The sequence below is a fragment of the Sturnus vulgaris genome, chromosome 16 (genome assembly GCF_052056855.1).
Source record: "Sturnus vulgaris isolate bStuVul1 chromosome 16, bStuVul1.hap1, whole genome shotgun sequence".
NCBI lineage: Eukaryota > Metazoa > Chordata > Aves > Passeriformes > Sturnidae > Sturnus > Sturnus vulgaris.
In genome coordinates this window covers 10,278,696-10,306,587 of record NC_142258.1, presented here as the reverse complement: position 1 = coordinate 10,306,587, position 27,892 = coordinate 10,278,696, and the positions used below count along the sequence as shown (strand labels likewise).

Below are 27,892 nucleotides of genomic sequence, written 5' to 3'. Positions count from 1 at the left end.
TACTGTCAGGTCTCATCCAGCTCTGGTTTCCAACCAAATAAATTCATCTTTTCCTAATTAGTGACAAGATCCAGCTTTTCTTAGCAGGGACAACTGTAAAGTAAAGGTAACACTGCTTGTTATACTGGGGCTGCCAAAAGGGAGGTTCCTCTTAATTTTCCTGTTTGGAATTCCCCCTGAGTGTTTCTGATCTTAGTTATTTCCTCCTTTCTGCTGTCACTTTCTGTTAGCCCTGAACGGGCTGACAGTTCTCATCATTTTTTGGTACTGACTCCAGAGTGAAAGAGCAGGAACTATCCAGTTTCTTAAGGTCAGTTTTTCCTCAAACCTTGAATGCATGCTTTTCTTCGTGGTAAATTCCTCTTATCTTGCTTTTGGTACATATTTGTAATTGCAGTGTGTCAGTATCTGCACTTGTGTTGCCTTAAATATTAGTAGGATGATGTCTGAATGTGGATCAAATTTTAGAGACTCTTGTGATTTTGTTTTGTGGCTAGCCCTGCTACTTGCTCAAAGAGTGGCTGTAGTTTGTTTCAGATTTGTTAAGAATATTCTTTTTTTGTATAAATGTTGTGCCTATGGAAAGCAAAACTGAGAATCACTTAAAGAAACGGGCTTTTTTTTTTTTTTTTTTTTTTTTTTTTTTTTTTTTTTTTTCACAACTCTGGCAAAACAACCTAGAGCTTTACTTTCCCATTGAGGTGAATTGAAATTCTGTCTAGGAGAAAGCCATTGAATTAAAATATAGACAAGTGTCTGCTGTGATGCTTTACTTTATCTCACAGCTAGGATGGGAGGGCTAGGCACACAGCTGGGCACAGCTGTGGCACAGGAGGTGATACTGGACATGAAAGGCAAATTCTGCTCTAAATCACAACTCAAACACCTGCAGTGCCCTTGTTACAGCTCTGCCTGCACTTGTCCATCTCCAGCACCAGACAAGTAACATTGTTGGTTTTAAGCTAAGCTCATTGAAACTCCTTTTACCTGATATTTATGTTTTTTTAAGGTCGTTTAAACTCATCTCTGAGACAAAGAATAACGTTGCATGATATAGATCAGGTTATTTTTCAGCTCCATCTCTCTTTTTCTTTCATTTTCGACAATGAAATCTATAGAAAGTAACGCCATTGTATCAGAAAGATAAAGACTCAGCAAAAGTAGTATCTCGTCTGTGCTAGGTTGCCCACCTCCCAGAGAAGCTTATCCCAAAACATTGCCTGCAGGAAAAGCCAGGAAGCAGCTCTGCCTTTGGAGGGGTGCCTTGTGCACCTTGACACGACCTTTAGAGGGGCACAGAAGGTGAAAGATAACCTTCTAAAGTTGGTGAAAGAAAACAAGGCTGTAAAATTGTAGACAATTGTAGCAATATTGAACTTTTCAATCAAAGTGGTTTTAAATCAAAGTACTGGTGTTTCACTGGACTCCTTATTTACAGCTCGATATAACCTTTTTGTCAGATTGTTTCGCTCAGACTCATGTGTAGCACATAATGGGTCTGGGGTGTTGCAGGAAAATAGCATTTATTCAGCAATCTTTGTATTTCATTTTTCAACTTCCTGTCTTCACACCAGTCCCACTCTTCAATTTTTCTGTATTCTAGGACTTCGAATGTTATGAAAGACTTGGATATTATGTCATCCTCTGGTTAAAAAGTGTGTGATTTGCATGCCAGTACTACTCTTTTCTTTGAATTATCCTCACCTTCCTAAACTGGTCCAAAAGTTAAATTGGAGGGGAATTTCCTCTGTTCCTAAAATGACTTTACAAATTTTCATTTTCTTAACCTCTATACTCCTGTGGGAGATTTATTGCCTGTTAGTTCATATGTCAACAGAGGTTTGGGAAGGAAATCCCCTAATAGCTCTCAAATCTTCTCTCCTTTATGTTATTATTGAGTAAATGTTGCATTTTGGCCTTTACAATCTTTGTTCTCTTAGATAACATTTAATTTTAATTAGCAGCAGTCCCCATTGCCTGAAATCTTTAACATATTTACCCTTTAAAATATAAGGGTCAATTTATATGTAATATAAATTGTTTGGGGAAAATGATAAATCAAAATTACCTCCATTACCTTTAGAAATCTAAAATGCCCCATCTAGGTCTTATGAATAATATGTGATTTAAGTGAACATCTACTCCTTCTTTTTCCTTGTACAGTGGTGGTCACTGTTTCTTTCACTATTTTTCCAGCATTTTTAATTGATATGTCACTTGAACTCTAAAAGAGCCCTGGAAGAAAAGCATTGTGAGGCTTGGAGGTGTCATGCCATGTATGCAGGATGCAGAGATGAGCCAAATGCATCCTGAGTAGAGACCTGGCAGTGGCACGTGTGCCCAGAGTCACTGCAGAGGGCAGAGGTGGCACAAAGGGCACACAGGACGCTGGGTGCACAGGCTGTGCAGCTGGAGCTTATTGGCTGCTGGGGAAAGGAGGTGTTACTTAAGGATTTAAAGAACAATATTTGTCTTAACCAATGTCCAAACCACAAAGGATTGAATCTCTGAATGGCATGGAAATACTTTTGGAAGTACGTCCTGTCTTGCCCCCACCCAGCATGTGCCCTTTGTGTGTGGAAGCCTCACAGGTGGCCCTGGGGGCTCCCGTCCTGCAGGTCCTTGCTTGTGATGAGAGCTGGCACTGGCCTTCACAGCCCTAACACAGAAATCATTGCAAGATTTGTTATTCCTCTCGCATGAAACTGCCAAATACTCGTTTCGGCAGCATCGGGTCCCATGAGACCCCAAAAAGAATGTAATATCAGTAAACTAAGTTAAAATAGTGTATGAAACAACAGAGGAAATGCTGAGCAGTACAGAGCTTATTCACCCTTTACCTCAGACCAGACGCTGGGATGCTGTGACAGAAAAAAAGAGGAAGCTCTGGGAAAGGAGTTGCTGCTGTAAACAAGCTTGGTAAAGGTCTGGTTTCATTTTGTGTTCTTCAGTTACAATATGCAACAAAACACTTGCTGTCGCTGATGTGTCATTTTCCTTGCCTCTGACTCCTCTCCATGTAGAAATTTCCATCTTTCAAAAACTTGCTTCTTTATTCACAGTATATTTTCCATGGTGGGACTATGTCTTTAATGCAGCAAAATACAGCTGCTATTAAAAATTTTTTGGCTCAGGTTAGAAAGAAATCCCAGGATCCTAAATCCAGTGTAGTCAATAGAGAGACAGCTATATAAGGATTTGTGTCAAAATCAAAACAATGAAGAAAAAATACCAGAGTAAGCTGAGGGCTTCAGACCGGTAAAGCAAAAAAAAAAGCAAGCAACCAAGTATTTCATTTTTGACAGAGTGGCAATCTTCATCTTGTTACAGTAGAAGAGTATGTTTCACTGTACACCTGAGCTACATCATCTTTTACATTCTAGTTTTAAGCTCTGTAGCCAGACTTGGCACTGCCAAGACTTTCCCTTGGTTGCTTCCTGACTTCTTGCCCATTGTAGCCTCAAATATTTTTGCATTACTTATGTATTTATCCACAGAAAAATGCTATTGAAAGAAAAGTTTAAACATAGAAAAGCTCTTATGACTATAAATTAATTAAAGCTTTGTATTTCTATGAAGATTAAGTAGGCCTGCTCAGTCTCTTTCCCTAGGACATGCCCTTTCCTTTGTGCTGTAATCAAGCAGTTTGCCAGTCACTGAACTTGGAGTGGTAGGTTTGTCTGCCTTGCATTCCCCTTAAGCCTTCTGCCCAATTTCTTTGATTCTAACCTCAAAATTATATTGACTCAGAGGTAATTTTTCAACAGCTTTATTTACACAGTCTGGCAACTTGGCCTTCTGAAAGGCCCAGAAGGGGCAAAACAAAGTGTAACAAACTAAAAATTTAATCTGGTGTGTTTATAACCTCATTCTTGGTTTTCAGGCAGGTTTCTCAACTTCTGCTTTCCATTTACAGCTGCCAGGCAATAATACCAAATTTTTGTAATCTTGCTAATATAGTGAGGCCGTAAAATATGAAAAAGGAGAGCTATCTTAATGCAGGCTATTCCTACTCATGGACCCACACCATGTTCACCTACTTTTCTAACTACTGGCTCTAGATTTTGACATTTTCTGCAGCAAATGCAGAAATATCAATTTCCAAGCTGTTCAGAGGGACAACCCCATGGAGGGGTAAGAGGAATGAAAATGAGTTTATAACAAGGCAGCACATGGTAGTGTGTGACAAAGTCTGCTCTGCCTTCTTTCATTACAGCTGCAGTGTTTACTATATTTCTCTTTTTCCATGTTGCAGGTAGGTTTCATGGTGCAGCAGTTGCTCCATGTTTGCACACCTCTGGAACAGAGATAGATGCAAACAAGGACATCAGTGGCCTTCTGCTAAGGGCAGAGTACTTGAGAGTTGTTTATTAGATATTCTTCATTGCAAAATATGGTGATTGATGCCAAGCTGAAACTTCCCACAGCTGTGAAGTGTGGACATGTATTTTAACAGGATAGAGTCTGAAAATTTTGCTGGTTATTCTTTTCATCCTAGTATCTCAGTATGATGCTAGAGTAAGTAATTTGGATCATCAGCTCAGATGGCATTTACACCAGTGAACTGTAAACACAAAAAGCCAACATTTGGGTTTGAAATAATTTGATAAAGATTGTGAATAAATAACACATAGTGTTATTATATACTTGTGGAATATCCAGGAGGAATGTTTGAACTGATTCTAGTGTCTGCTGTAGTAACTGGAAAGAAATAGAAGAGAATTTACAATGATGTGGAGGAACAGATAAACTTTATGAAGAAATGTAGCTTCTGGATACTCCCATCATATTCACTGCAGTCTTCTAATTTCCCTGATACCTGCTGGATTTGTGAATCATTTATATCCTGATAAGATACCAGGGTTGCCACTTACTCAATACTTGGCACTTTTGGTCCAGGTAGTCAGACTGCAGTATCCCACTCCTCTCACTGGAGTAAAAGATAGGTGAGTCTCACTGCAGGCTGTCTCTGGATCTCTAAGTAACTCAGGGTTATAATTCAATGCAGGTCTTGGTAAGAAATGCCAGCTCTCCATCCTCAAGATCTGTGTCTGCTAACAGAAAGCCACAGTGCTGAATTTGTGGATTTGACTGACAAAAGCTGTGGCTGTGTCATAGCTGACTGCTGTACAATTTGATTTCAGACAAAGAGAAAAACCATGGATTCAGTATTTGTGCCTGAAAATGGCTACCTTGATTTACTACATAGTGATCTTGATCCATTGCATCTGTGTACTTTCTTTGATCCTAAGTCATCTGGAGATGAAGAAGATGACTTCTCTACAGGTAAGTAAAACAGTAACTGGTTTATTTCTCATGCTGTAAGTTATTGCCATTTCCTCTCAACTACAAAGCCACCTCACGGCAGTTTATCATGGTGCCTGAGTTAAAGTCTACAAACACGGTGTAGGATGTGGTAAGTTTGTTTGTGCCTGTAGATACAGTGACTGCTTCCAGGAACTGTCATGTTTTTTAATTGTACGTATTTATTGCATCCTGCTCAGTAAGTCTAACACACTGTACTGCCACTCATCAGGGCATGACAGTGTCTTTCATTTGGATATCATTCCTGCGAGTGGTCTATTTGCAAATGTTCCTGTCATAAGCTGGCCAAGTGTAATTGCCAATACTTCTGTGGCTTAAAGCCAAAAGTTTTGCAAAATTTTAGATGAGTTTGTGAAGAAGACAGTCCACAAGCAAACAGCATTACATTGCTTTCTGAGATCCTAAGTCACTCAAACAATGGAGTTGCATTACCGGATGCCATTTTCCAGCTTTTTTGGGACACAGTGATTTTATAATTCTATTACAAATGAGAAAGCAGAAGGGCAAGAGTATAAAGTTGATAATTTCTTGCACTTCAGTTCCTACAGGTAATCAGATCAGGAGATTGCCCTGGATCTCAAACTTTGTCCTCCTGACTTTGTGTGGAAGTTGTGGACTGTTCTGCTCTCCATTCCCTGAGTGTCCTATTATGAAAGTATGAAAGTGTATCTATGGTATGGAGCGTTAGTTGAGCTTATTTTAAACAAATGAGCTGGGCCATGGATTGAGAATGGCAATGAGAGGAGAAGAGCTGGAGTATGCCAGATAGGAAGTCTCACAGTTCTGTGCCAAATAGGTGGAAAATGTTACCAAATTGAAGCATCGTGGCTTTCATGAGTGGCCAATGCCAGTAGGCACATGGATAAATCATTGGAGAACTGAACACCCGAATCTGGAATCATCTTTGTGATTGATCATTTTCCCAGGCTGGGCTTTTCCCTTTCAATTTCTGACTGTTAAAAACAGCTGCAGGAGTGTTTTTTACCCCATGGGCTCACTTGCCCAGTGACTGAAAGTAGGATGAATTAGGGGTCAAGCACTGACTTTTGCTATCACAGATGTTTGACTGATTGGAATACTTTTGAGTCTTAGCAATGTCTGAGATGATGTAGGTAAATCAAATATCATCAGGACATGGCACTAGTTACTGGAAGTTGAGCATCTCTGCTGTGAAGGTGTTGGCATGGTCCCTGGCAAGGTTTTAGCCTTGGCCAACTGGCACTTCACAGGCAATTTGCAGCGCAATTCAGGGATTAGCATGGACACAGCATTGCTCTGAACAGGACGTCTGGGTGATACTAGCATTTCCTGAAGGATAAGAAGGTTTCTTAGGCTGTATGAGTCTGGGCTTGATTGTCATAGAATGGATTCAGGAAGTATTTTATTTACTAGGAGAGATAAGGTCTCAGAGTTTAGCAAAAGAAAAGTGCTGATTTCCAGGTGACTGTGAATTACTGAGAGTTCAGGTCTGTTCCTTCTTAGCCAACACACAATGAAAAGCCAAAACCTTCTGCTGAAGTAACAAGTCTGCCTGTTCTGCATGTCCTGCTGTATGGCTTTTTTACTGCTTGGTTGTGGCATTCATTGAGCCAATGCATATTCCTTATTAACTCTAGATCTTGAAGTTGATGCTAACAACTATGAACAGGTAAATAATGTGGATTTCCCATATGAAAGTGGAGATGGGTTCTACCCCTGTTCCAACACCACGGATGCTTATGCTAAAATAGGTATGAAAGCAATTTTTGTTTTTTAAAACATTATTTTACAATCATTTGCTATAACTAATTCTTATAAATTCTATTTTCAATCTGAAGCCATGGCATTTACCCAAGTAGCCTTTCCCTCATGTGTGGTAGATGCAAATTAGTGTACCTGAACCTGTGCATTGTGGGGAAACAGATTAACAGTAGCTCGTGGTAGTTATTCATGTCTCCTTCTGCTTAATACTTCCTTTCTCAACTTCTCTTTTCTTATGATCTTTATTTCCTGAACAGCAAGTTACAAGAAAAACTTAATTTAACTCTTCCATTTTACTTACACTGCAGAGTTCTGTTAATGAGGATAAGCTTACAAGACTTTTGGTGTGACATTTACTGTATCATTATTTTGTTCCTCTTTTTTTGGTTTTTTTTTTTTTTTTTCTTTGATGTTAGCTGAATTAGTCGAATATGTGCTCAAGGATCAGCAGGAGAAGCATGTCGAAGACATTTTTGGTAAGATTGATATGGCAAAGACTAACTTTCTCCATGACAGTGTTCTCTCTAATATGTGTATCATACTCCCAGTTTGAACACTAGTAAAGTTCCTATACCTCTGGTATCTTCTTCTTTCCCCCTGGCTACAGTGTTTCAAGATTTTCTTGGAAAACTTGAGGATTTTATGCATTTTTGCAGGCCTTTCTCAAAGATGGCAGTTTTGTCTCTGACCAAGCTGCTGATCATATCACCATGGCCATAGAATATGCACAGCTTCACTGTCCATTGCATTAATAGCCTCAAGTAGTATCACACTTACTCTGGGCACAGCAAGGATGATACACATAAGTCCCCAGAGCACTTTGCATGTGTATAAAGACAATTCACACACACTGATTTCTGTCCAGGAGGCACAGAGCTGTCTGAGGAAGCATGCCAAGCTTTACTTCTCACCCGGATTAGTGCAGCAATGGTGTTATGTATATAGTAAATAATTCTTTCATCCATCCTCGACTGGGACAAGCTTGGCTTGTGGTACCAAATCATTGTTTTGGTAGCAGCACAAATACAGCTATTCACTATTCCAAAACAGATATGTCAATAGGTGGCTGTTGAGAAATCCATAGAACATGAAGGTTCACAGAATATCTGTATATCCTGTTTTATGTCTGAGCAAAATAATTTGGACTAATTTATCAAAAGCTAGTCCCTCCCTAGAATAATTCTGGCTGTGGGAAGCTCACATGGCTTTTCAAATTATTTATGCTGCTCCCTGGTGTGTTTAGAATTCGGGGGTTTTGCACCTAATGGCAATATTTTTATTGGTTTTAGAAAAAAACAGGATACAATATTAGTACTTACGTGTTTTCCAGTGAAAGTATGGTGGATAACTTCACAGTTCTTGCAACACAGAATATAAAATCTTTTTAGAACCCTTTATGCTGTCTCTAAAAGAATCTAATCCCTTTAGTACAAAAATTGAGTAGTACTGAGATCACTGTGACACAGCTGCAATGTTTTATCCTTTGCTCATCATTAGAGCATTGATAAGTACTTATGCTTTATTAACCTCTGCCAGTAGATTAATAGTTTGCAGTTCAGAAATTAACACAAGGTGACAAATTCTGCATTTAGAGCTCTGTGGGCTTTCTAAATCATCGGGATCTGGATACATCTTTTATCACATGATTTGGTTTTTATCTTTTATTTGGAGCATATTTCATCTTTACTCTCTGATGGTGTGTTTCTCTTGCTTTTACTCCTCTTAGTAATTTTTTTAGGAGAACAGAGTTTGACATTGGACTATATATATCATGTTTTTAGCAGGGAACCTTATTTTGGATGACATTGCTGCTGAAAACACTGAGAAATTTCCTGACATAAAGGTGCAGACATGTCTTAAACGAAGTAAGTGTAAAACAGTGAAAGGCTTTGTGCCTGAGTTCTAAACTTTCATTACAGCCCCTTGGCTTTAGCATAGCCCCAATGCATTTGTCAGGCAGTTCTTCACTCACACCAGATGTGTTTCCTCTGCCTTTGTTCACACTCATGAGCCGGAACTGAAAGCAGCTCTTCCAAGCGTAGAATTTACAGTTCGCAGAATTTGTTGTCCTGTAACACAACATTAAACATGTTATATTTCTTTGCATTTTTGTCATCCTCATGGCAGTGTTGACTTCGTTTTCAGTGTAGCTATATCTTAGCAAACATTGGCTGAACAATTGCCTCTTTAATATTAAGAACAACAGCAAAAATCTTTGGCACAAAAATTTGCACTCTAATTAAAACTTCACAGTCAGAGTGAAATAACGTGAGGCTTTTCACATTCATTTTTATACAGCGGAACTGTACAGTTCTGAAATAGCTGAATTGAAACTAATAACACCCCCTGCTACTTCAAACAGTTAAAATAAGTTTCATGGCATAAATTTAAAATTACCAGAATTTTTCCCCTTACTATGACTTTGCTTTCATTCAGCTTTCCTAGGTTCTGCAGCAGAGAGTTACTGTGATGCTTCAGAACCCAAATATAAGAAAATCGGTAAGTCATCAGCTGAATAGGAAAAGTTATTGAACATATATTGTCTCATATTCCAAAATCTGTTAGGTACTCCGTTAGGTATTGTAACTCTACCTTCCAGAAAAGTTTGCTCTTATAGATTTGGTGATTTTGATCATCATGCATTTTCATGTTTCTGCAAAAATCACACTTTTAGATTCCTCTGACTAATTTATGATGTAATAAATCCACATCCTCTTATCTGCAGCTATTAAATTGTGCAACTTAGGATCAGCTACATGGTAGCCTAAGAATAGTTGGATCCTTATGCTTCAAACGTACATGTTCCTGCCAGGTGACAGGAAAATTACTTGCTTAACATCAGCAGAGGCACAGTTGACCTTTTCTAAATCCACATGAGAGAAGAAAGGAAAATAATGGAGACCTGGGTTAGTGCCAAATTCTGTAAATTTTATCATGTACACCTTTTTTTTCACTGGATTTTTGGAAGATGCCTCACTTGGAACAAGAAGGATCAAACCAAGGAAATGCAGAGCTATGACCTGAGTCATATTAACCATCAGATCATAGCTCCACATGTCCTGGGTTTGGTCCTCTTTCTTCCAAGTGTGACATCTTCCAAAAGTCCAGTGAAACATCCTAGTGAAAATAATTACTGTCAAGAGATGATTTCTTGGCCCAGTCCATGCTATAAAGTTCTTTAAACCAAAGAAAGAAAGGGAGAAAGGGAAATTTCTAAATTTGCACATTGTTAGACAAGACAACACCTGGAGCCAGGAGGCAGGCTGGAACTTGTTCCCTAGGTGTAAACTGGTGCTGATGTTCTTACCCAACTGTAGCCTAAAGGGATATGTCAGGCAGAGCTAAACCACCAAAATACTCTTCCAATATCCAGGTGAGAGCAACCAGTTTTGACTATTTTATATTGTGTTCCAAAGGGACATCTGACTGATTGTATGTCAGCACACCTCACAAGCCTCCTAAAGGGACTGTGACCGTACCAAGCCCTAGGGGCCATGCACATGTTAGGGAGGGCAGTGTGTAACCTCGAGATCCATCCAGAGTGCTGGGATCTGGCACTGCCCCTCAGCACAGTCAGGAACAGGTCAGGAACTGGCACAGACTGCAAGAAATACAGAGACAACATACATGTGCACCATGACTGTGACCCAAGCTGGTTTTCCAGTGTTCTTGTGGAGTTCTGAGGGAGTGGGGAGGGAGAAGTGAGCAGAATTAGCTGTGAAAAAAACACGTTTGCTAGCTCTGGGAAGGTTATCAGTTTCTATTGAACTGGTACCTACTGATAGTAGTTATTTAGACTCGGGTAAAGTTCCTGGCAGCTAGTACCTGTTAAAGGTGGATTACTTTCTATTTGCTTAAGTTCCTTTATAGATTTGGCACTTCTTAAAGCCTATGTTTATGCCACATTAACAATAATAGTTCTCCATAAGGAAATGGCACATCAGTTCCAAATGCCTCACTCTACAGAACCTGCCTTCCAGTTGATAGGATCATCCCAGAGCTAACAGGTCCTTTGTGAAGCTGCACCCATCCTTTTCCTGGAAGTCTTCAGAATATTATCAGTTTCTCTACTGTCTTTCACACAATGAAGGTGCTGAGGAAGGACGTATACATAAGATATGTACATAGGTACTGCATATACATATGCATAAGTGTAGAAAAATCTAATTGACAAAAGATGAGCTACTTGACAAAATCAGTTTATGTAACATGTCACGGGTGTCACAGTATGATTCTGCAAAGGCAAATGCATCAGCTCTTCAGAAGTGCAAGACTACCTACAGCAAAGAGAATAATGTACTAAAGTTCAAAGTAGTAAGCCAAGGATGAGATTCTTCCAAAGGAATTGAATGAAACAGTAGCACAAACCACTCTTGATAAAAACATCAGACCACAGAAAGTGATGAAGTGTAGACTTACTTGTTACAGCTAGACATAAGAGGGAAGGAAAGAGCAAAATCAACTCTGAGAATAGGGGTGTTGTAAAACCAATGAAACTAACGGACTAATTCAAATAAGGAAGTGTGTCTTACTTGATTTGTAGGAATCTTTTGATAAACAGATGAAATTGTACAATGCACAAACCTTTCTCCTCATTTGTTCTGTTCTTGGAGGAAAAGATGTGCTGCAGAGGAAATGCATCTTTAAAAGCACTGGTGTTTGTGACTGTTCTTTGAGAGACACTTAACACACACTATTTGTCCTTACAAGCACTATAGTGTCTAACTAGAGAGTCCCAGTTTATTGCTTGTGGGCCTCTCTGTTCATGTGCAATACTGAGACAACAAACTGCTTGGAAAATCGGCACAGCCAATGTAAGTCATTGTTATCTCTTACCTGTCAATCATCCATGTGTAGGGTCATTTACATCTAGATACATCTGGAAATAAGACAGGCCAGGAAAGATGAAGAAAAAGAAAATTTAAAGAGAGCTACTGAGAAGAAAAAGTGGATGTAATACTACTACAGAATTTAATAAATACTTTTTAGATTTTGAGAGCTAAATTGTTTTCAGAAAGCTATTGTGAATTGTTCTTGCTTTTGAAAAATCAAAACACGACTGATCAGAATCAAGTGGTTTATCATGTCTACTGAGACTTCTTCTTTGGTTCCTTTAACTTCTGTCAATGAGATAACTTTCTCCTTTTGTTTTGCCATTTTATTTTAAAGTGGAAGACCCTGCAGCGGCTGCAGGGAATGGAAGTTTCTTTCCTATGCATCTCAACAGCCACCCAGTGGGCTGCACCTCCCTAACTAACCAGCACTTGTCCTTTTCTGTTCCTGCTGCCCATGGGCTGGAAAGAAGCCTCATAATTCCTGGTACGTAGAGTACAGCTGTAGGTGTGCACCTGTACACAGGCTGATTTACACATGGGGAGCACTCTCCTGTAAATCTTGTCATTGAGCAATGGCAGGAAAATGCAGGTATGGCATCTGTCTTGGTCAAGCCCTTCAAAGTGTAGCACTCATTAAAAGAATGAAAAATATTCAAGGGAAATTAAAAGGGCATTGCTCCTAATTGTGTAGAATGAATCTTCCATTTAATTGGTGCAGGTTATAAGAGAACAGTTATTTACTATATGCTAATCTAAGTAATTACTTACTGGTCTTAAGAATAGGAAGTCACGAAATTTTTATTATTAAACTTTAATTTAGTTCCAATTTCTTTTGCACCCAGAGGTTTGTAAAGGACTGAGAGATAATTACATTTGCAACAGTAGAGCAAAATCTAGGCTGTGATTTAGCTCATGAAAACTGAGCAGTAATCCCACTGGTGGGCTCTGTAGGCACCTGGCCTGGGCTGTGCTGGGTAGCAGAGGGTGCTCGTGGTACACTGAGAAATGCCAATGACAAAGGCCCAGTTCAACACCTTTCACTGTTAAGTCTGTGCTGGAAAGGAACCAAAATCAGTGTGCAAGTTGGAAGTCTTGAAGTACCTCATGTGAGCTGAAGCAGCATAAAGGAGCAGAAAGAAATCTGTCCCACCTACAGAAACTCAGAGCTATGGCTGATTAAATTGCAAGCACTGAATCATCAAAAAACTTTCCCAGTGTGGGTTGAGAGGGAGGATGCTTATTCAACCTGCATGATGTGCAGTTATGTGTGATGTAGTACAAGGAAGATAAATTTAAGCAGATACATACTATTTACACATTTTATCTTCTCTTGATCTCTGACTATACATTTACAGACTTTGTCTTAAGCAGTTTTCCTTATGATAATAGAATTTCTCTAGACTGTTGAAAACAGTGGCTGCTAAAACTGGGTAATCCCTTGTATTTCATGCTCACTGTACTTTGTAAGACTTCTTTTTTATTGGTTCTTTGGATATCATGTGATCCTGTGAATTCTCCACAGGAAAGATTTGTCTAAAAGCTGCCAGAAAGGATAACTAGCTGTTAGAAAGCTTTTTCTCTGACATAAAGCTTTAGAAAGCAGAACCTTATGGAAATAGAAGAGTAATTATTCTGCACTTATTTCAGGATTGTCAGAACCTTTGCCCTCAGAGTGCCTACCAGTCAGTGTGAGAGGATACCAAGAGAATCCAGAGTTTGCAGAACCTCCTCAGCAGATACTTAACTTTGTTCTTGAAAATGGCACATCTGATGTTATAGTATATCCAGGTGAGAGCAATAGCCTTTTGTCCCCATAAAGAGGCATAAAGTGCTAAAAAAATCAATGCTGCCAACAGCAGAATTGATTAAATTCAGTTTTACTGATAGCTATGATATGAAAACTATGCTTTGTTTCTTGCCAGTGCTGGCATCTTCCATGGAAACATTCATGTCTCCAAGTTTTCCAGTTAATTTATGTGGTAAGTAGAAAATTGAGGTTTCTATATGTACAACACTTTGAACTGGGTGAGAAACCACATTGTTTCTACTCAAAGCCAATTCTCCCTGCCAGGCTTTACTCATATTGACCTTGAAAAACAAAAATGGATGGTATTTCCTTCTTTGTATAGGTCACTGGCTGCTTAGTCTGATCCAAAATGTACACATAAGAGTTGTAGAACTTCAGGTTCAGCAGCCAATCCCCTGTGTTTGCTATGACACCCACTTCCCAGAATAAGTCAGGTTTAGTTAAAACAATGCAAAGCCCAGGGTGCTGGAGCACCCTCAGAATGTGGGGGATGATCTGATGCTGGCATGGTTTGAGCATCTTAAACACTCAGTGCTGGCAGCCAGACTGCAGCCAGCTCCTGTGGAAGCCCCAAAACCAACATGATGATACTTATTTAACTAAGCAATATGGAAACCTAGTGCACAGAAAGGATTATAATGAAATCAGAGCCTTGGTCAGGTTTTCAGAGTCTCACTTCACATAACAAACTTCCCTGAGACATTTCTTCCAGCCCTCAGAGAGCTGTTGGAACCCAGAGTTTGAAATCAGTGCTGTTTCTGGTCCCTGTGCCCAGTGCGGGAGTTTGTTGCCCTCTGGTGGCTTCCACTGCCCCAAAAGCAAAAGTATAATGTAAAGATTAAGAGGCAAATATCCCTAAGTGTGGGGAAGTCCTTGTAAATTGTATTTACTGTTTATGTGAATAAACAATGCTAATAATTCCAACTGATTTACTGCAGCACAACATATGTATGCCACAAGCCCCGGAATTCCAGATGCAGCAGCAGACAAATTAGCATGTAAGATTCCAAGGCAGTTTATTTTCCTTTTTTAAAAGTTCTTCATTCCTGCCTGCTTTGACCAGTTTCCCATCTAAATGTCTCATTATGGATTTTCCTCCTTTTCTTCCATTCTGTTTTCTTAATTAATTAAATAAATAGTAAATCAAAACCCTTCTTTATTTAGTATCTTTCTTACTGGAAGCCTGCAGTGCTTCCCTTTTACAAGCAATTCTGAACTCAAACCATTCTGAAAGTTGCTGGCACGCAGGGTAGGAATTAATTTCCAGATCTCTGAAACTCTAAGATTTGTATTTCTTTTAGATTACATTCTACATCAAGATGATAAAGATTGATATTATGGTATGAAACACATCTGTACATGTTTAGGGAGATTAATCAGTTTTGGCCTGTGTAATTTTTTGCACATCTCTGCTGTGTGTGGTTATGAGACTCTGAGTTTGAGTTTGTTACAGCCTCTGTCCATTTAAATTCTGTCTTGTGTCTGAAAAGCTCTTCCTACCAAAGGTTTTGTCAAAACTGATACTCTGCAATTACCAATCTGTAGAAAATGCCTTCTCTCTGAAAAATTCCCAATTTATTTGGGTAAAGGAGACACTGTTCACCTGACCCAACTGCAAAAGTCTGCAGTAGTTTGAAAGCAAACAGGTGAAAAGGAAGAAAACTGGACAGCAAGAGGACTTTGTCAGGGAGAGTAATGGGTAAATACTGTCACCAAGAGTCACTTCTCAGTGACTTTCATCCTCAGTGCTTGGTTACAAGGTGTAGAATGACAAAAGGAAGCTCTTGCTTTTGAAGACATAAAAAAGCACTGTGTATGAACATAAATTCATGCAAAACACTGACATTTGGAAAGAACAGTGGATGTCACCTGGTAATGGTACATCTTCTTCTTGTTTGATGCCATTCTGCCTCCAAAAGTGCACGTCAGCAGAATTCTACTTGTGGGAGAATTTTATTCATTTTCCTTGTAAAATTAACAAAATATTTCTTACTCTGAATAGATGCTGCAATGAACTTGGAAATTTGCATTAATCTTACTGTTAAAATTAGTAAAGCTGAATCAGTGATTATCTAGGTGTCTTCATCAAATATATTGTTTTATTTCTCCAGATTTAGAGACATTTCAAGAAGTTCAAGATTCCATAATTCCTTCTGAAGAACCTTTCAAAAGACCAGGTGAGTTTAGAACTCTTGAAATTAAACCTTTCAGTATTTTTTGGAAAAAGACTCTGTGTTTCTTTCCATACAGAAAAGCTCCTTGTAGGAATCATTCAATAATTTGTGAAGCTGTTCTGAGGGTCTGAGCACAGTTCCTGGTGTCAAGATGTTAGGCTTGTTTTCCTTTAGATATCTAGCTGTAGTTCCTACTTAGCAGCTCAGTGTACTCAGGTGGTTTTATCATTTGTACAGACAGCTCCACAATTACTCAGTTCATAGATCTGAAAGTGTCTATGTGCCTGCACTCCTCAGCTGCAGTTGCATGGGGTAAATCCAGCCCTATGGGCTTTGTGGGAATGCCTGTGCTTTCACCATACTGCAATCAGGCACCTAAGCCACCATGAAATGATATTGTAGTTTGTGGACTGGTTCCTTCAGTTTGTGTGTGCTCTTTATTTCTCTAGAGCAAGTGGAAACTTTCTGTTCATCACTTAAGGATTATTTCCGAGACACATGCAAATCTGTGACCATGGAGCAGGAAGTAAATCTGGATCACCTGTTCATTGATGGGACACTTGTTCAAAGTCAAACTGAAACCAAGACTGGAAAGAATAGTGCAAAAGCAATGGAAAAGGAGCTGGTAACCTGCAGCCTGCAAGAGAAGGAAAAGATAGCCATTGATAGAAGCCAAATATTTCAAATCCCACAACGTAAAGACTTAGAGACTAAAGTGATTGTAGTCCTGGGAAAAGCAGGAATGGGCAAAAGCATTCTCATCCAGAAGATCTGCCAGGACTGGTCCAACGGAGAGTTTCCTCAGTTTGAATTTGTATTTTGGTTTGACTGCAAACAAATAAGCTTGCCTGAGAAGCAATACAGCCTGAAGGAACTGCTGCTTGAATTTTTTGTAAAACCTCAAGAGGGAAGCAAAGAGATCTTTGAGTATATATTGCAAAATCCTGATAAAGTCCTTCTGATTTTTGATGGTTTTAAAGAATTGCATGATCACGAGAATTTTCCTCGTTGCTCAGCCAGCCAGTCTGAAAAGGATTTGTGCAGTATAAAGGAGCTGCTTTCAGGACTCATCCAAAAAAAGATACTCAGTGGCTGTACTTTATTATTTACAGCAAGACCAAAAGACAAACTGTACCAGTACATGTCCAAAGTGGATAAGATTATTGAAATGGTAGGATTTTCCCCTCAGCAGAGAGAATTGTACATAACCAAATACTTCGAAGAATCATCCTACTGTGATAGAGCACTGAAATTAATCAGAGAGTGTGAGTACTTGTTCAGTCATTGTTACAGCCCTGTTATGTGTAGATTTGTTTGTTTTCTCTGTGAGAGAGTGCTTGAAATGGGAGAGAAAAGTCTTCCTTCAACTCTTACTAAAGTCTTCCTGAAATATTTTCAGCAGAAGATATTACAAACAGATGTTACAACCACAAAAAATCAAGAGAGTCTTGCTACCCTAGCCCGTCTAGCCTGGTGTCTTGGAGAAAAGCACCAAAGTGCCATGAAAAGTGATCTTATTCCTTCTGAGGAAGTTAAAGAGTTTGCTCTGAAGTATGGGTTTTTCCTGCCATTTGCGTTCCCCAGACATTCAGATAGTGAAGAAGAGGAATTTGGGAGCACATTCTCTGATTTTGTCATTCAGAATTTCTTGTGTGCAGTTCACCTTTTGTTAGCAGAAGAGCTCAAGGATAGAAATCTAACAAAGTACCTGTCTTTTCTATCCAAGAAGAAAAAACCTTTTAACTGGTTAGATTTAATGCCTCGATTTTTGGCTGGTTTGGTGTTTCTCCAGGATGACACCTACTTATGGTCTCTTTCAAATGAGGATGAAAAACAATCAACTAAGAAGCAGAAGACACTCTTGAAATACATTAGAAGGCTGCAGATTAATACTCTCTGTCCAGAGAGGTTGCTGGAGCTTTTACATTGTGTTTATGAAACACAGAACAATTATCTTCTGCAGCATGTGGCCTTAAGAATCGAGCCAAACTTGTCTTTTCTGGGCATAGCTCTTACACCACCTGATGTCCATGTACTGCACTCTATTTTAAAAAGGTCAAGAAAAGAGTTTTCCTTGGATTTACGAAACAGCAGCATTGACATGCAGGGGCTGCAAGCCTTGGTCAGCCTAAAGAATGTGACATCATTCAGGTGGGTCACTCTCTGTACCCCATAGCATCATCCATAGCACTGTGTGTAGATGACACCTTCATGCAACAGCAACAATCACATCTGTTGGTTTTGCATGTTTTGTCACTTCACAGGGCCTCCCTCAGTGACACAGTCGAGCTCTGGAAATCTTTAGAACAGACAAAAGACTACGAACTGCTGAGAGCATCCACAGAGAAATTTGTTCTTGATCCCTTTAAGGCAATGACAATGAAGGACATCAGTGACCTCTCCAACCTTGTAGAGATGCAGGAGAAGATGAGGAATTGGTAGGATTATTTATGATCAACACTCCTCTTACACCAGGAATTTATGAAAACAGGGTTTTACCACTAGTGCTGGACAATGCCATTGTCTGCTTGTCCAGAGCAGAAGTAACCAAGGCAGTGCAAGCTCCTGGCCCATCTCAGGGGCTCTCCTACCTGGATGTGAGGTGACTGTCATGGCAGGGAGGAGCAATGACAGCACCATGCAGAGCAGGCATCAGAACTGCCAATGAAAGAGCCAGCTGTCATTTCTCTTTAACCTCTGAGTATGCCATCTTCAATTGCTTTCAGTTACATAACTTGGGGTGATTCTTTCTCCCTGTAGCACCTGGGCATAAATGAAAGCCTGTTTGGCACTGGTCCCACATGGCCTGAGTCAGTCCTTTAGCCCAGGAGGTAAAATCTTGTGTTACATGGTATAGAAACCCTGTGTTCCATCTCTACTGCTACTGTAGCTGGGGGATTGGCTGCAATTAAAACCATGCAGAAATAAAGTTTTGGGGTTTGTTTTTGTTGGGTTTTTTTAAGTATGACTTCTTCTTCTATGGGTGGAGTATTTTGATTAAAATACAGACAAAATAATTTTAGTTTGACAAAAGAGTTGATTTAGGAAAATGTATTTTTAAGTTTTATTGGAAAAAGAGCAAACAATTGCACTATGAAAGGCAATTATTGGATTGCAATTACTCAGTTGAAGAAAGGTTGGAGCAGAAGTTACTCTGAAGTTTCCTGGTTCTTCAGTTAATGCAACAGTGGTTTATTTTCTGTAAAAGTTTGCTAACAAATTATTTTTAAAACAGAGTTTTGGGTGCTAAAATATTTATCATACTCTGGTTCTACTGTGATTTATTTAGTGTGCAAGAAGCATCTGGTTGCACCAGCTATGAAATTCCTGCCATCAGGAACCTCAGAAAACTGGAATTTGCGTAAGTGCTGAACTTCCACTGACTGAGATGGTCATGTTTGAGCAGGAGCAGTCATGGGTGTTGGCTACACTGATGTATAATCAGCTTAAAGCATTAACTAAACCCCATTAATTGCTATCTTGCTTTTCTCTGAACTAGATTTATTAACTTATGGCCAAAACTCAAAAAACATAATTTCTGGCTCCTGCAGCAATACAGATCAACAGGGCTTTACCAATTTTGTACCAGGTTTTAGTGCAAGTTACCTCCTGACCACAAGGTACTGATCTTGTGCCACAGGGCATAAATTATTTTGACTGTGATCCAATTCCCTGGAAAATATTTCCCCCAGCAGAAATGCTGAACTTTTCTTTCTGAGTCTTCTGATATAATTTTCTACCCTATCAGAGCAAAGGCCATGAGAGGATTACATCAGAAAATGCCTCCCAAATAAATTATTTAGCACACTTTTCCTGGAAGATGGAGGGTTGACTTGGTAACACTACTTTAAAAGTGAGGTTTTAGTAACACTTCTTTTTTTCCCCCGAACTGTAAGCAGCCTCCAAGGCTATTCTATTGCTCAAAACGTCCTGCCATAGCATGTGAATTAGTCTGGGCAGAAACTGCAGCAGTACAATGGAGAATTCTCATCAGGTCTTTACCTGTTTCCTGCTCTGCAGATCTAACCCAACCTGGGGCAGCAATGCGTGGCCTCAATTCTGATTTAATGCTGATTTTATTTTTTCTTCTTTCCTTTTCCTATTTCCCTTTGTTTAAATTTTGTTTACAATTTATCCTTTTAAGTAGCTGAACTTGTTCTGATACCAAAGATCCAAATAGGATCTGAGAGACAAATGCTTGGAGCATGAATATCAAAGTGCAATTTATGCTTTAAGCTGCAGTAAAATGTTGATCTTAAGTTAGACTGAATTGTTATTAGTTGGGGGGGGAAATAATTTTGGTTTCCTTTCAGTTATACTGAGATAGATATATATTGCATATTAAAATTATACTTACAGTGAAACATCTGGAAAAGAGAACAGAAATACAAGAATCTAAAACAAGTGAGTTGAGTCTCACAAAGACGAGCAAACAAGTGGCAAATGCCTTTCCCAATGCTGCTGTGCAAGCTCTGTCCTGCCTGACCTTAGCCTTGTTGGTTCTCATGTGGAGGCTTCCCAGCAGAATTCCTTGGTGCAGGTGGTAGGGAATGGCTGCTTCTGAGGACGGTAAACTAGCTTGCATTGGGGGTTGCAGGGAAAGAATTTTAAAATTCATAATGTTTGCTGCTTGTGAGCATGTAAAAAACCTGCTGCATGTCTGTATTTTCTTCCAGGCTGGGTCCAGCATGTGGCCTTCAAGGATTGCTAAAACTCGTGAAAATTCTTGCAGCATTTCCATCACTTCAGCATTTAGAGTGAGTTTTGCTAAAGATTAACTTTGCTAACATTTCTCCTCAGCAACCCTTGATGATGGAGGAGCTCTTGTACCCAAGAAACATTTTATTTGCCAACAAGAGCCCTTGTTTGATTCCCAAACTGTACCAGCAGCCTAAAAGCTGACACTCCCTATCCTCCCTCGAGACACCTGGTGCTGCTTTGTCCAGAAGCCTCAGTCCCTTCCTGGGGTGTTCCTGGGTGGGTAAAGGTTCAGTACAGACCCCCTGGGTGCTCCCCCCTTCCTGCCACACCCTGATTAACTGCCTGCAGTGACTTCTGTCTTCACTGGAGCTCCAGAATGTCCATGACAAACCAACTCTCTCTTAGTTTTAAGCTTTAGAAACTAGAATTTTGTGCCATGGCATGTGTGAGAAGGTTACTGGGTTCTGAGAGGGCCTCTGGCCTTATGCAGCCCATTGGCCACTTGTCTGTATTGTAGCTGGCCTTTTCATGATATTTCAGGAAAACAATAAAGCTTTAAAATATGTCCAGTAAATTCCAGCATTTTATGTCAGATTAGAAGGGGATCCAGTATCTGAAATTGTGACTAGATCTGAGGAAAACTTCATTTTTAATCCTCCCTCTCTGGAGAAGGAGTGGTTCAGGCAGGGATTTACAGACTGCTGGATTTTGTCAGTTCTGTATTTTTGTGTGCACAGGAAATCTCATTTCAGCTTAGCTGGAACACAGCTATTTCATAACCATTTTAATAATCTTGCATATCAAAGGAAATGGGTCAAGATTAGTAAAAAAAATTCTTAGGCTGTAAATTTGGGCAGCAGAAAGCTGCTTATTAGAGAAGCTGTAATTTGTGTGATGCTTCATGCTGATTGAGGCTGTTGCAGAGAAGAAGCTTTTCAAGATAGATAGAGTGGTCTCTGAGGTGAATAAACCACAAAAATTTAGATTAAAAGGGAAGTTAATTCTCTCTTTGTTGTCACACAGCCTTGATGCTCTGAGTGAAAATGGCATAGGGGATGAAGGAGCAAAGAGCCTATCTGAAGTCTTTCCAACCCTGACATCACTGGAAACATTAAAGTAAGTGCAAGGTTAACAGTTCAGGGAAATTTTGAGAAGAAATAGATGAAACCTAGAGGCTTAAGGAACTGTGTGTTAACAATTATGGGCAAAGGTATCCTATGGGCATGGAAGACCAATGAGCCTATGGGGATACTTAATGGGTAAATTCATTAGACAAATAGATTAATCCTTCCTGACTTGCCTTCAAGGGCTCTATTTTGTCTTTTTCTCTGCATTTGGTCTAAACAGACTGTCCCGATTATATTTTTTAAAAACTGAAAATTAATTTCACCCATATTGTAATAAATCAAAATAAATGTGCTCAACTAACAAAGATCTCATTTACTGTAGTTTATCGCAGAATAAAATAACAGATCTGGGTGCAGAGAACCTCGCTACAGCTCTCCCTTCCTTGTCTTCCTTAAAAACACTAAGGTAAGTGGTTGTATCCTGTTGTTTTGAAAACAAACCTTGCTGTCTCTGTCAAAAACTACTGAATAGAGAACAAAGAGGTAACACTGTGCAGCAGCCAAGCTTTTGACTTCATTCTTGCATAAAGTCTTCAGAAAGGAGAAGTATGACATACAGAGGGAAATCCAGGAATATAGCAAGGACTGGACTGATGCTTAAATCCAGTCCATAATACCCATTTGTTAATCATGCCCTGCACAGATGTGCACCCAGGGCCACCATCTGCTGCAAACCCAAAGCTGTCTGTGTTTGCTGATATAGGAACAAGGGTCCATCCCACTGCACTGGGATATCTGGCACAGGCTGAGCAAAGCAGGGAATGCAAGAAACCCTGGTGTGCAATTCTGGAGTAGTTTGGTGATGTGGAAATCTTTTGAATGCTGTACTCCAAATCTTTGAGCTTAATTTTTGGGAAGATTTTTAATTTGATCTATGTAGACAGAAATGTTCTTATTATCCATAGAATAATAGAATCTAGACCTATTTTTGCTGTACCTGTGCTAGATGAAGAAGGATGTGGCCATTTGCCATACTTGATGCAGGAAATATGAATGTGTATCTTAAATTTTAACTGCAAATAAGGATAAAATGAAAGTTAAGATGTACTAATCATGTTTAAAAACTCTTGCTCTAATATCTGTGTACATTATTCCATTGTGACTATTCTGGTTTGGTTTTCTGCAGCTTGTACAACAACAACATTTGTGATTTTGGAGCAGAAAATCTGGCAAAGGTTCTTCCTGCACTGAGATCTTTAAGAGTGCTAGAGTGAGTATGAAATCTTTTGAGGTGGCCCAGGAAAGCTTACTTCCTTGGAGACTGAAAATAGAAATTTTCCATGTTTGGTTTGAGTGGAGACAGAAACTAAGGAAGAAGATTTCAGGGAAATTTCACTGGGAAAATGTGCTTCTGCAGAGTCCAGATAGTCAGTGATTAGAAAGGATTAAGGAACAGTTCACCATAAACCCAAAAATATTGGTGTTAAGGTGGGAGAATGGGCTTATGGGGGAGCTCAGAAAAAGACCCCAGGAAGATGGAGAAAGGAATCCTTCAGATGAATTAACTGACCTTCTGAGTATATTATTGCAGGTTTTTTGAATCTACAATCTGTTTTGGGTTTTTTCCTTTTTCTTTCCTATCCCATCTGCAGAATAACCTATATAGTATTTTTTATTTTTAATTAAATGTTTGATTTGGATTAACAAAGTTGTTTTTATTCCTTAGTGTTCAATATAACAAAATAACTGCTGTTGGAGCCCAGCAGCTGACTGACAGCCTACGAAAATGTCCTCATATAAAGAACTTGCTGTAAGTCTCTTGACAGGCTCTTTGCTGCACCTTCATCCTGTAAAACTGGGTTAGTGATCATGCTAAAGCTGCCTTCTGTATTTGTCAGACTTATAAGAGGCACAAAAGAAGACATCACCAAAATACAAAAGCGGAGATGTTAAAAAATGTTGTCTCTGGTTTCAGCTGCATTAGTTCCCAAAGGTCCCAGTCAATCCAGCTTGTTTTGCCTGAAACAGTTTCCACTGAGCCTCCCCTTTGTTAATCTTCTACCCTCCCAGAGAACCAGACCTACTCTGTGCTGCACCACTTGTGTTTGAGGGATAAACAATGAGCAGCCATCATTAGGGATTAAATAGACTGAAGCTACCAGTACACATTCAGAGGAAGGGAGTTTGATGGAAGATTAAAAAACAGAGACAGGAGTGAAGTTGTGTCCTGTAACCAGAGTCAACGAGATTAAGGAGGACTGAACTGTTTTTTTCTAAATCAAAATGCATTTTCCTTTGCCCCATAGCTTATGTATTTTTATAGTATGATAGTCAAAGGGAAAGACAACTTTAAAAAAAAGTAAGAAAATAACAGCAATTACAAGCAAAAAAATCCACAAACATATCAAACACACCAAAAGAAGGTGAAACAAATTACACTTTTAAAAATCTCTTTCCTTTCTGAATCTGCCCTTACAGGATGTGGACTCCCACCATTCCCTATGGAGTTTTTGAACACCTTCAGCAGCTGGACTCCAGGATCAGTGTGTAGAATTGGAGGATTCCTACAGGTAACAAACCTTGGCTCCCTGAGACCATGAGATTTGTTTCTGTGGGAGCTGTTGATTCCAGGCTCACTGGCAGCAGCCACAGTAACAGCATCCATGTGTCCATGGGCAAGATGGGAGATGGTGCCCTAGAGTGGCACAGATCAATGCCACATTGAAAGGCTCCCTTTCCCTGCACTCACCTTGCATCCCCCACCTCCCTGGCACCTGAACTAGCAGACTGCAAGTGCTTTATTAAGAAAAATGGACTTCTAGAACTCCCAGTTCAGCCCAGTTCAGTGATTGGCAGCTTCCCTGCTTACTTTCTCTTTTCTGTTGCAGAAAACCAAAGCTCTGTGTACTTCTCATGTTTAATAGATGAGTTCTCCTCAGAGGTTGTTTTGTGTTAATTTTTACTAAGTCCTTTCACTTTTCCTTTCCTTGCTTGTCTGACTATGCAGCTGTACCCATACTGTACTCAGAGCAAAACACTCCCTCCTACATTCCTTGTTCTCAGTGTCATTGTGTGGTTTAGCCACTGACAGCCACTTTCACTTCATTGATCCTGCCTGCACAGTTTCAAGGATGCTTGATGTAATTGCATTGTGAAGAATTTAATGCTTGTCGATGATTACCAGGATCTGACTGCCTTGATGGTCCTGGATTGAAGGAGTTGCAGCCAGGATGGGAAGTTGGGGGAGTTTGTGAAGGATTTCTGTTCCCAGTTTTCTGCCATGTGCTTCCTCTTGCTCTTAAAAAAAAAAAAAATGCACATTGCATCAGTTAAATGATCCCAGTGAAGAATGAGATGCCAGAGTCAAGTCAGATATCAGAAGTGCTCCAGCCTCCTTTAGATGGCCAGGAAACAAATTGCAGTGTGATCCCCAGCTGCATGAGGCATGCTTTGCATGGGCCTGCCATGGAATGGCTGCAGCTGCCAGTGGCTGCCTGGACCATGCAGCAAGCCAAGCTTTTGCATGACTCCTGCTCTCAGTGCAGTAATCACCAGATGTGGACTGGGCTGGTTGTATGACACTGACCTGGCTACAGGGTGTGGAAGGTTCTGGTGCCATGGCTGCTTCACAGACCATCAGTGAAAAATTGTGATGCTTCTTACTAACCTACAGTCAACTAAATCTTTGTCCTGTTGAACAACCCTATGAGACACAAGGGATACAAACGCTGGGAGGAAAGCTGCATTAGCTCTGAGGATAAATAGCAGCAGGAAGTCTGGATCCTGTCTCCCAACCTTGAAACATTCAGCATCCACCAATCACTGTTGTCTGTTTACAGAGCTCATCAAATCTATGATTTTGGTAATTTTAATGGTGGTTAATCTGATGGGTGTACATCTAATGCTCTGTTTTCATTATTTCACAGGTGTCATAAAGAAGAGGGGAGGGTGTCCTCTCTGCTTTCCTGTCTTCTTGCTGCTTTATGAATCGGTGTTTTCATGTTTGTTGCAAAAGAGTCACATTTAAGTTTCTAAGCAATGCTTAAACTGGGTGAATGATAGAGTTTTAAAATGCTATTTAAAGACCCAACTGTATTTCTACTTAAGTAGTAAAAGAGTTAAGCAACATCAAGTTTCAAAGATGAAAAGAGCATCTGGATACTGTGACCACCATTAAAGGAGACCAGGAACCACCAAGATCTTGTGAGTATAAAATTCCATCATCGAGTCATCGAAGAGCAAACTGAAAGCTGCTCAACCTGCAACATCTGAAGCACTGACAGATCAAATCTGATTGCTTGTTTCATGGTGCCAGTGGTAACTGCCACCAAATTTGGTCTGATGATTTTGGACTTTCAAAGCTCAAAGTTACAGGTTTCACCTGTTTGTATGGACTGATTGGAAGCACTAGGGTGAGTAGCATAAAAAAGAATCATCAGTCCTAGAAAATGTTCTGATATTATAAGATTTTCCACAAGAATCTAGAAGTTGCTCTTTTCTTCACTAATAATCAGTACTGCCTTAAGGGATAGAAACATATCTTCTATGATTTTTTTACAGAATCCTTCAAAAAGATTGGGGGAAAAAAAAGGAAGTAATGACAAGAAAGGAATTGAAAGTTAAAAACTATGAAGGATTTTTCCAACATTGTTGCAAAAATCCAAATGGACAAAAATATTGAGTTTATTGCACAGAAATCCTCAAGCAATCTTTGAAGGTTTTTGCTTTGTCTCAAATGAGAACTTTAAATTCATATACCTGGATTGGTATTTAATTTCTTAAATGCAGCTGGCAGCATAAATGTTTACAAGCACCAATTTTATACTTGACAGTGATATCACTGCTGTGTGTAGTTTATGTGGCCTTCTGGTACGGAGTTATGAGTAACCAGGCAATCAGACAAAAGCACATTTCAAAGCACTATCATGTCTATGCTGCTGGTCTCAGTCATATGTGGGCCAAATATTCATCCTGCTGACTGCAACAGCAAACCAATTGTCTCTGTTATTCTTTTCTTTCTGCTCTGTGAACATGAAGAGAACTTAAAATTGTGCATAGGCAATTGTCAGATCAGAAGCACTGGCTTCCTATCCAAATACAGACTGAGACAGAACAACAAAAAGGGATGAAAAAAGCTAGGAATGCTCAAAATGCTACAAACTGGAAAATCTTTACCTCACAGTTAGCTCAGGGTTAGTTCAGCAACCTCTTTGAAATCTCTTCTGCTAGGAAGCACTGACAATACTGACCCAAGGATCTATGCAAACTAAAATCTCTAAACTAACCTCTCAAATACTCTGTTTCTTCAAAACCACAACATTCATTTTCTTTCCAGCGAGTTCTACTCCTCTGCTGAAATTTCAGTGCCTGCACAATCTTTACAGTAGGGATGTGGACAAATTCAAGAGCGTGGACAAATTAAAGAAAGGAGGGATGAAGGAAGGGCTGTTTGTTGATTCTGAGAGCAGGGAATCAGATATAACATGTGAAGGAATAGAGAGCAAGGTGGAAAAACTGTGGAGAATATGGTTGTAATTAGAATGTGGTATTTTTCTTAACTATCTGCATGGTTCTCTCTAGCCAAGCTCTAGCCAGAGCCATGGATAAAAAAATCTTATTTATCCTCTCCTCTTTGAGCTGCTTGAATGGGAGGTAGTTTGAGCCAAATCTGCTGTGATATTCCCATCAGCCTGTGGCACTCCAGCCATGCACATCCATGATGAGCCCTTGTCTTGCCTTCTCCTAACTAAGCTTTGCATGTCAAATGCCCCCTTTAGGGATATATTCTGTAGCTGCACTTTACCATGACTGAGTCTAGGAATTTGCTAAATATTCCAGAGGCAGCTGAATGTTACAGGATGCTGTCTGGACTGCTAAAATCATGTTGGATGTACTGCTGTTCTCTGAGTGGAAGATGTATGTTTATAATGTACAGATTGTAAATTTTGATACAGTATTTTGGTTGTCTTTACACATCTTTTTTTAAAGTGTTAATAAAAGTAAGTATTCTGTTTAACAGTACTTTGTAGTACCCATTGAAAATTATTTTGATTTTTCTCTTGGAAACACTATGAAACCACACAGCAACTGCTGGCTTCTGCCACAGTAACAGGCTTGGGGCTTCATATTGCAGGTTAATGGAAACCACTGTGTGTGAGGGAGACAGGAGGGTCCTGCTGGCACTGAACAGTTCAGTGGGCTGGAAATGGAGAAATAATTTTTTCTTAACAGGAACAAGTTCTT

The 27,892-nt window shown here is 39.6% G+C and overlaps 1 protein-coding gene across 4 annotated transcripts; it reads left to right on the top strand.

Moving 5' to 3' along the window:
- The first annotated feature begins 205 nt into the window (after positions 1-205).
- CIITA (class II major histocompatibility complex transactivator) lies at positions 206-27,654 on the top strand. Of its 4 annotated transcripts, XM_014894640.2 has the most exons (21): positions 206-310; positions 5,145-5,286; positions 6,942-7,055; positions 7,482-7,541; positions 8,847-8,930; positions 9,502-9,564; positions 12,235-12,384; positions 13,548-13,688; positions 13,823-13,879; positions 14,646-14,705; positions 15,819-15,884; positions 16,331-18,032; positions 18,146-18,319; positions 19,171-19,242; positions 20,558-20,638; positions 21,606-21,698; positions 22,032-22,115; positions 22,836-22,919; positions 23,376-23,459; positions 24,128-24,219; positions 25,576-27,654. In XM_014894640.2, the coding sequence occupies exons 2-20, from the start codon at positions 5,160-5,162 to the stop codon at positions 24,198-24,200; spliced, it is 3,369 nt and encodes a 1,122-aa protein (XP_014750126.2). In that variant the 5' UTR covers positions 206-310; positions 5,145-5,159; the 3' UTR covers positions 24,201-24,219; positions 25,576-27,654. The 4 variants fall into 4 exon arrangements, with proteins under 4 accessions (XP_014750126.2, XP_014750173.2, XP_088030580.1 ...); XM_014894687.2 differs by lacking the exon at positions 14,646-14,705; XM_088174454.1 differs by lacking the exon at positions 20,558-20,638.
- Positions 27,655-27,892: the final 238 nt, after the last annotated feature.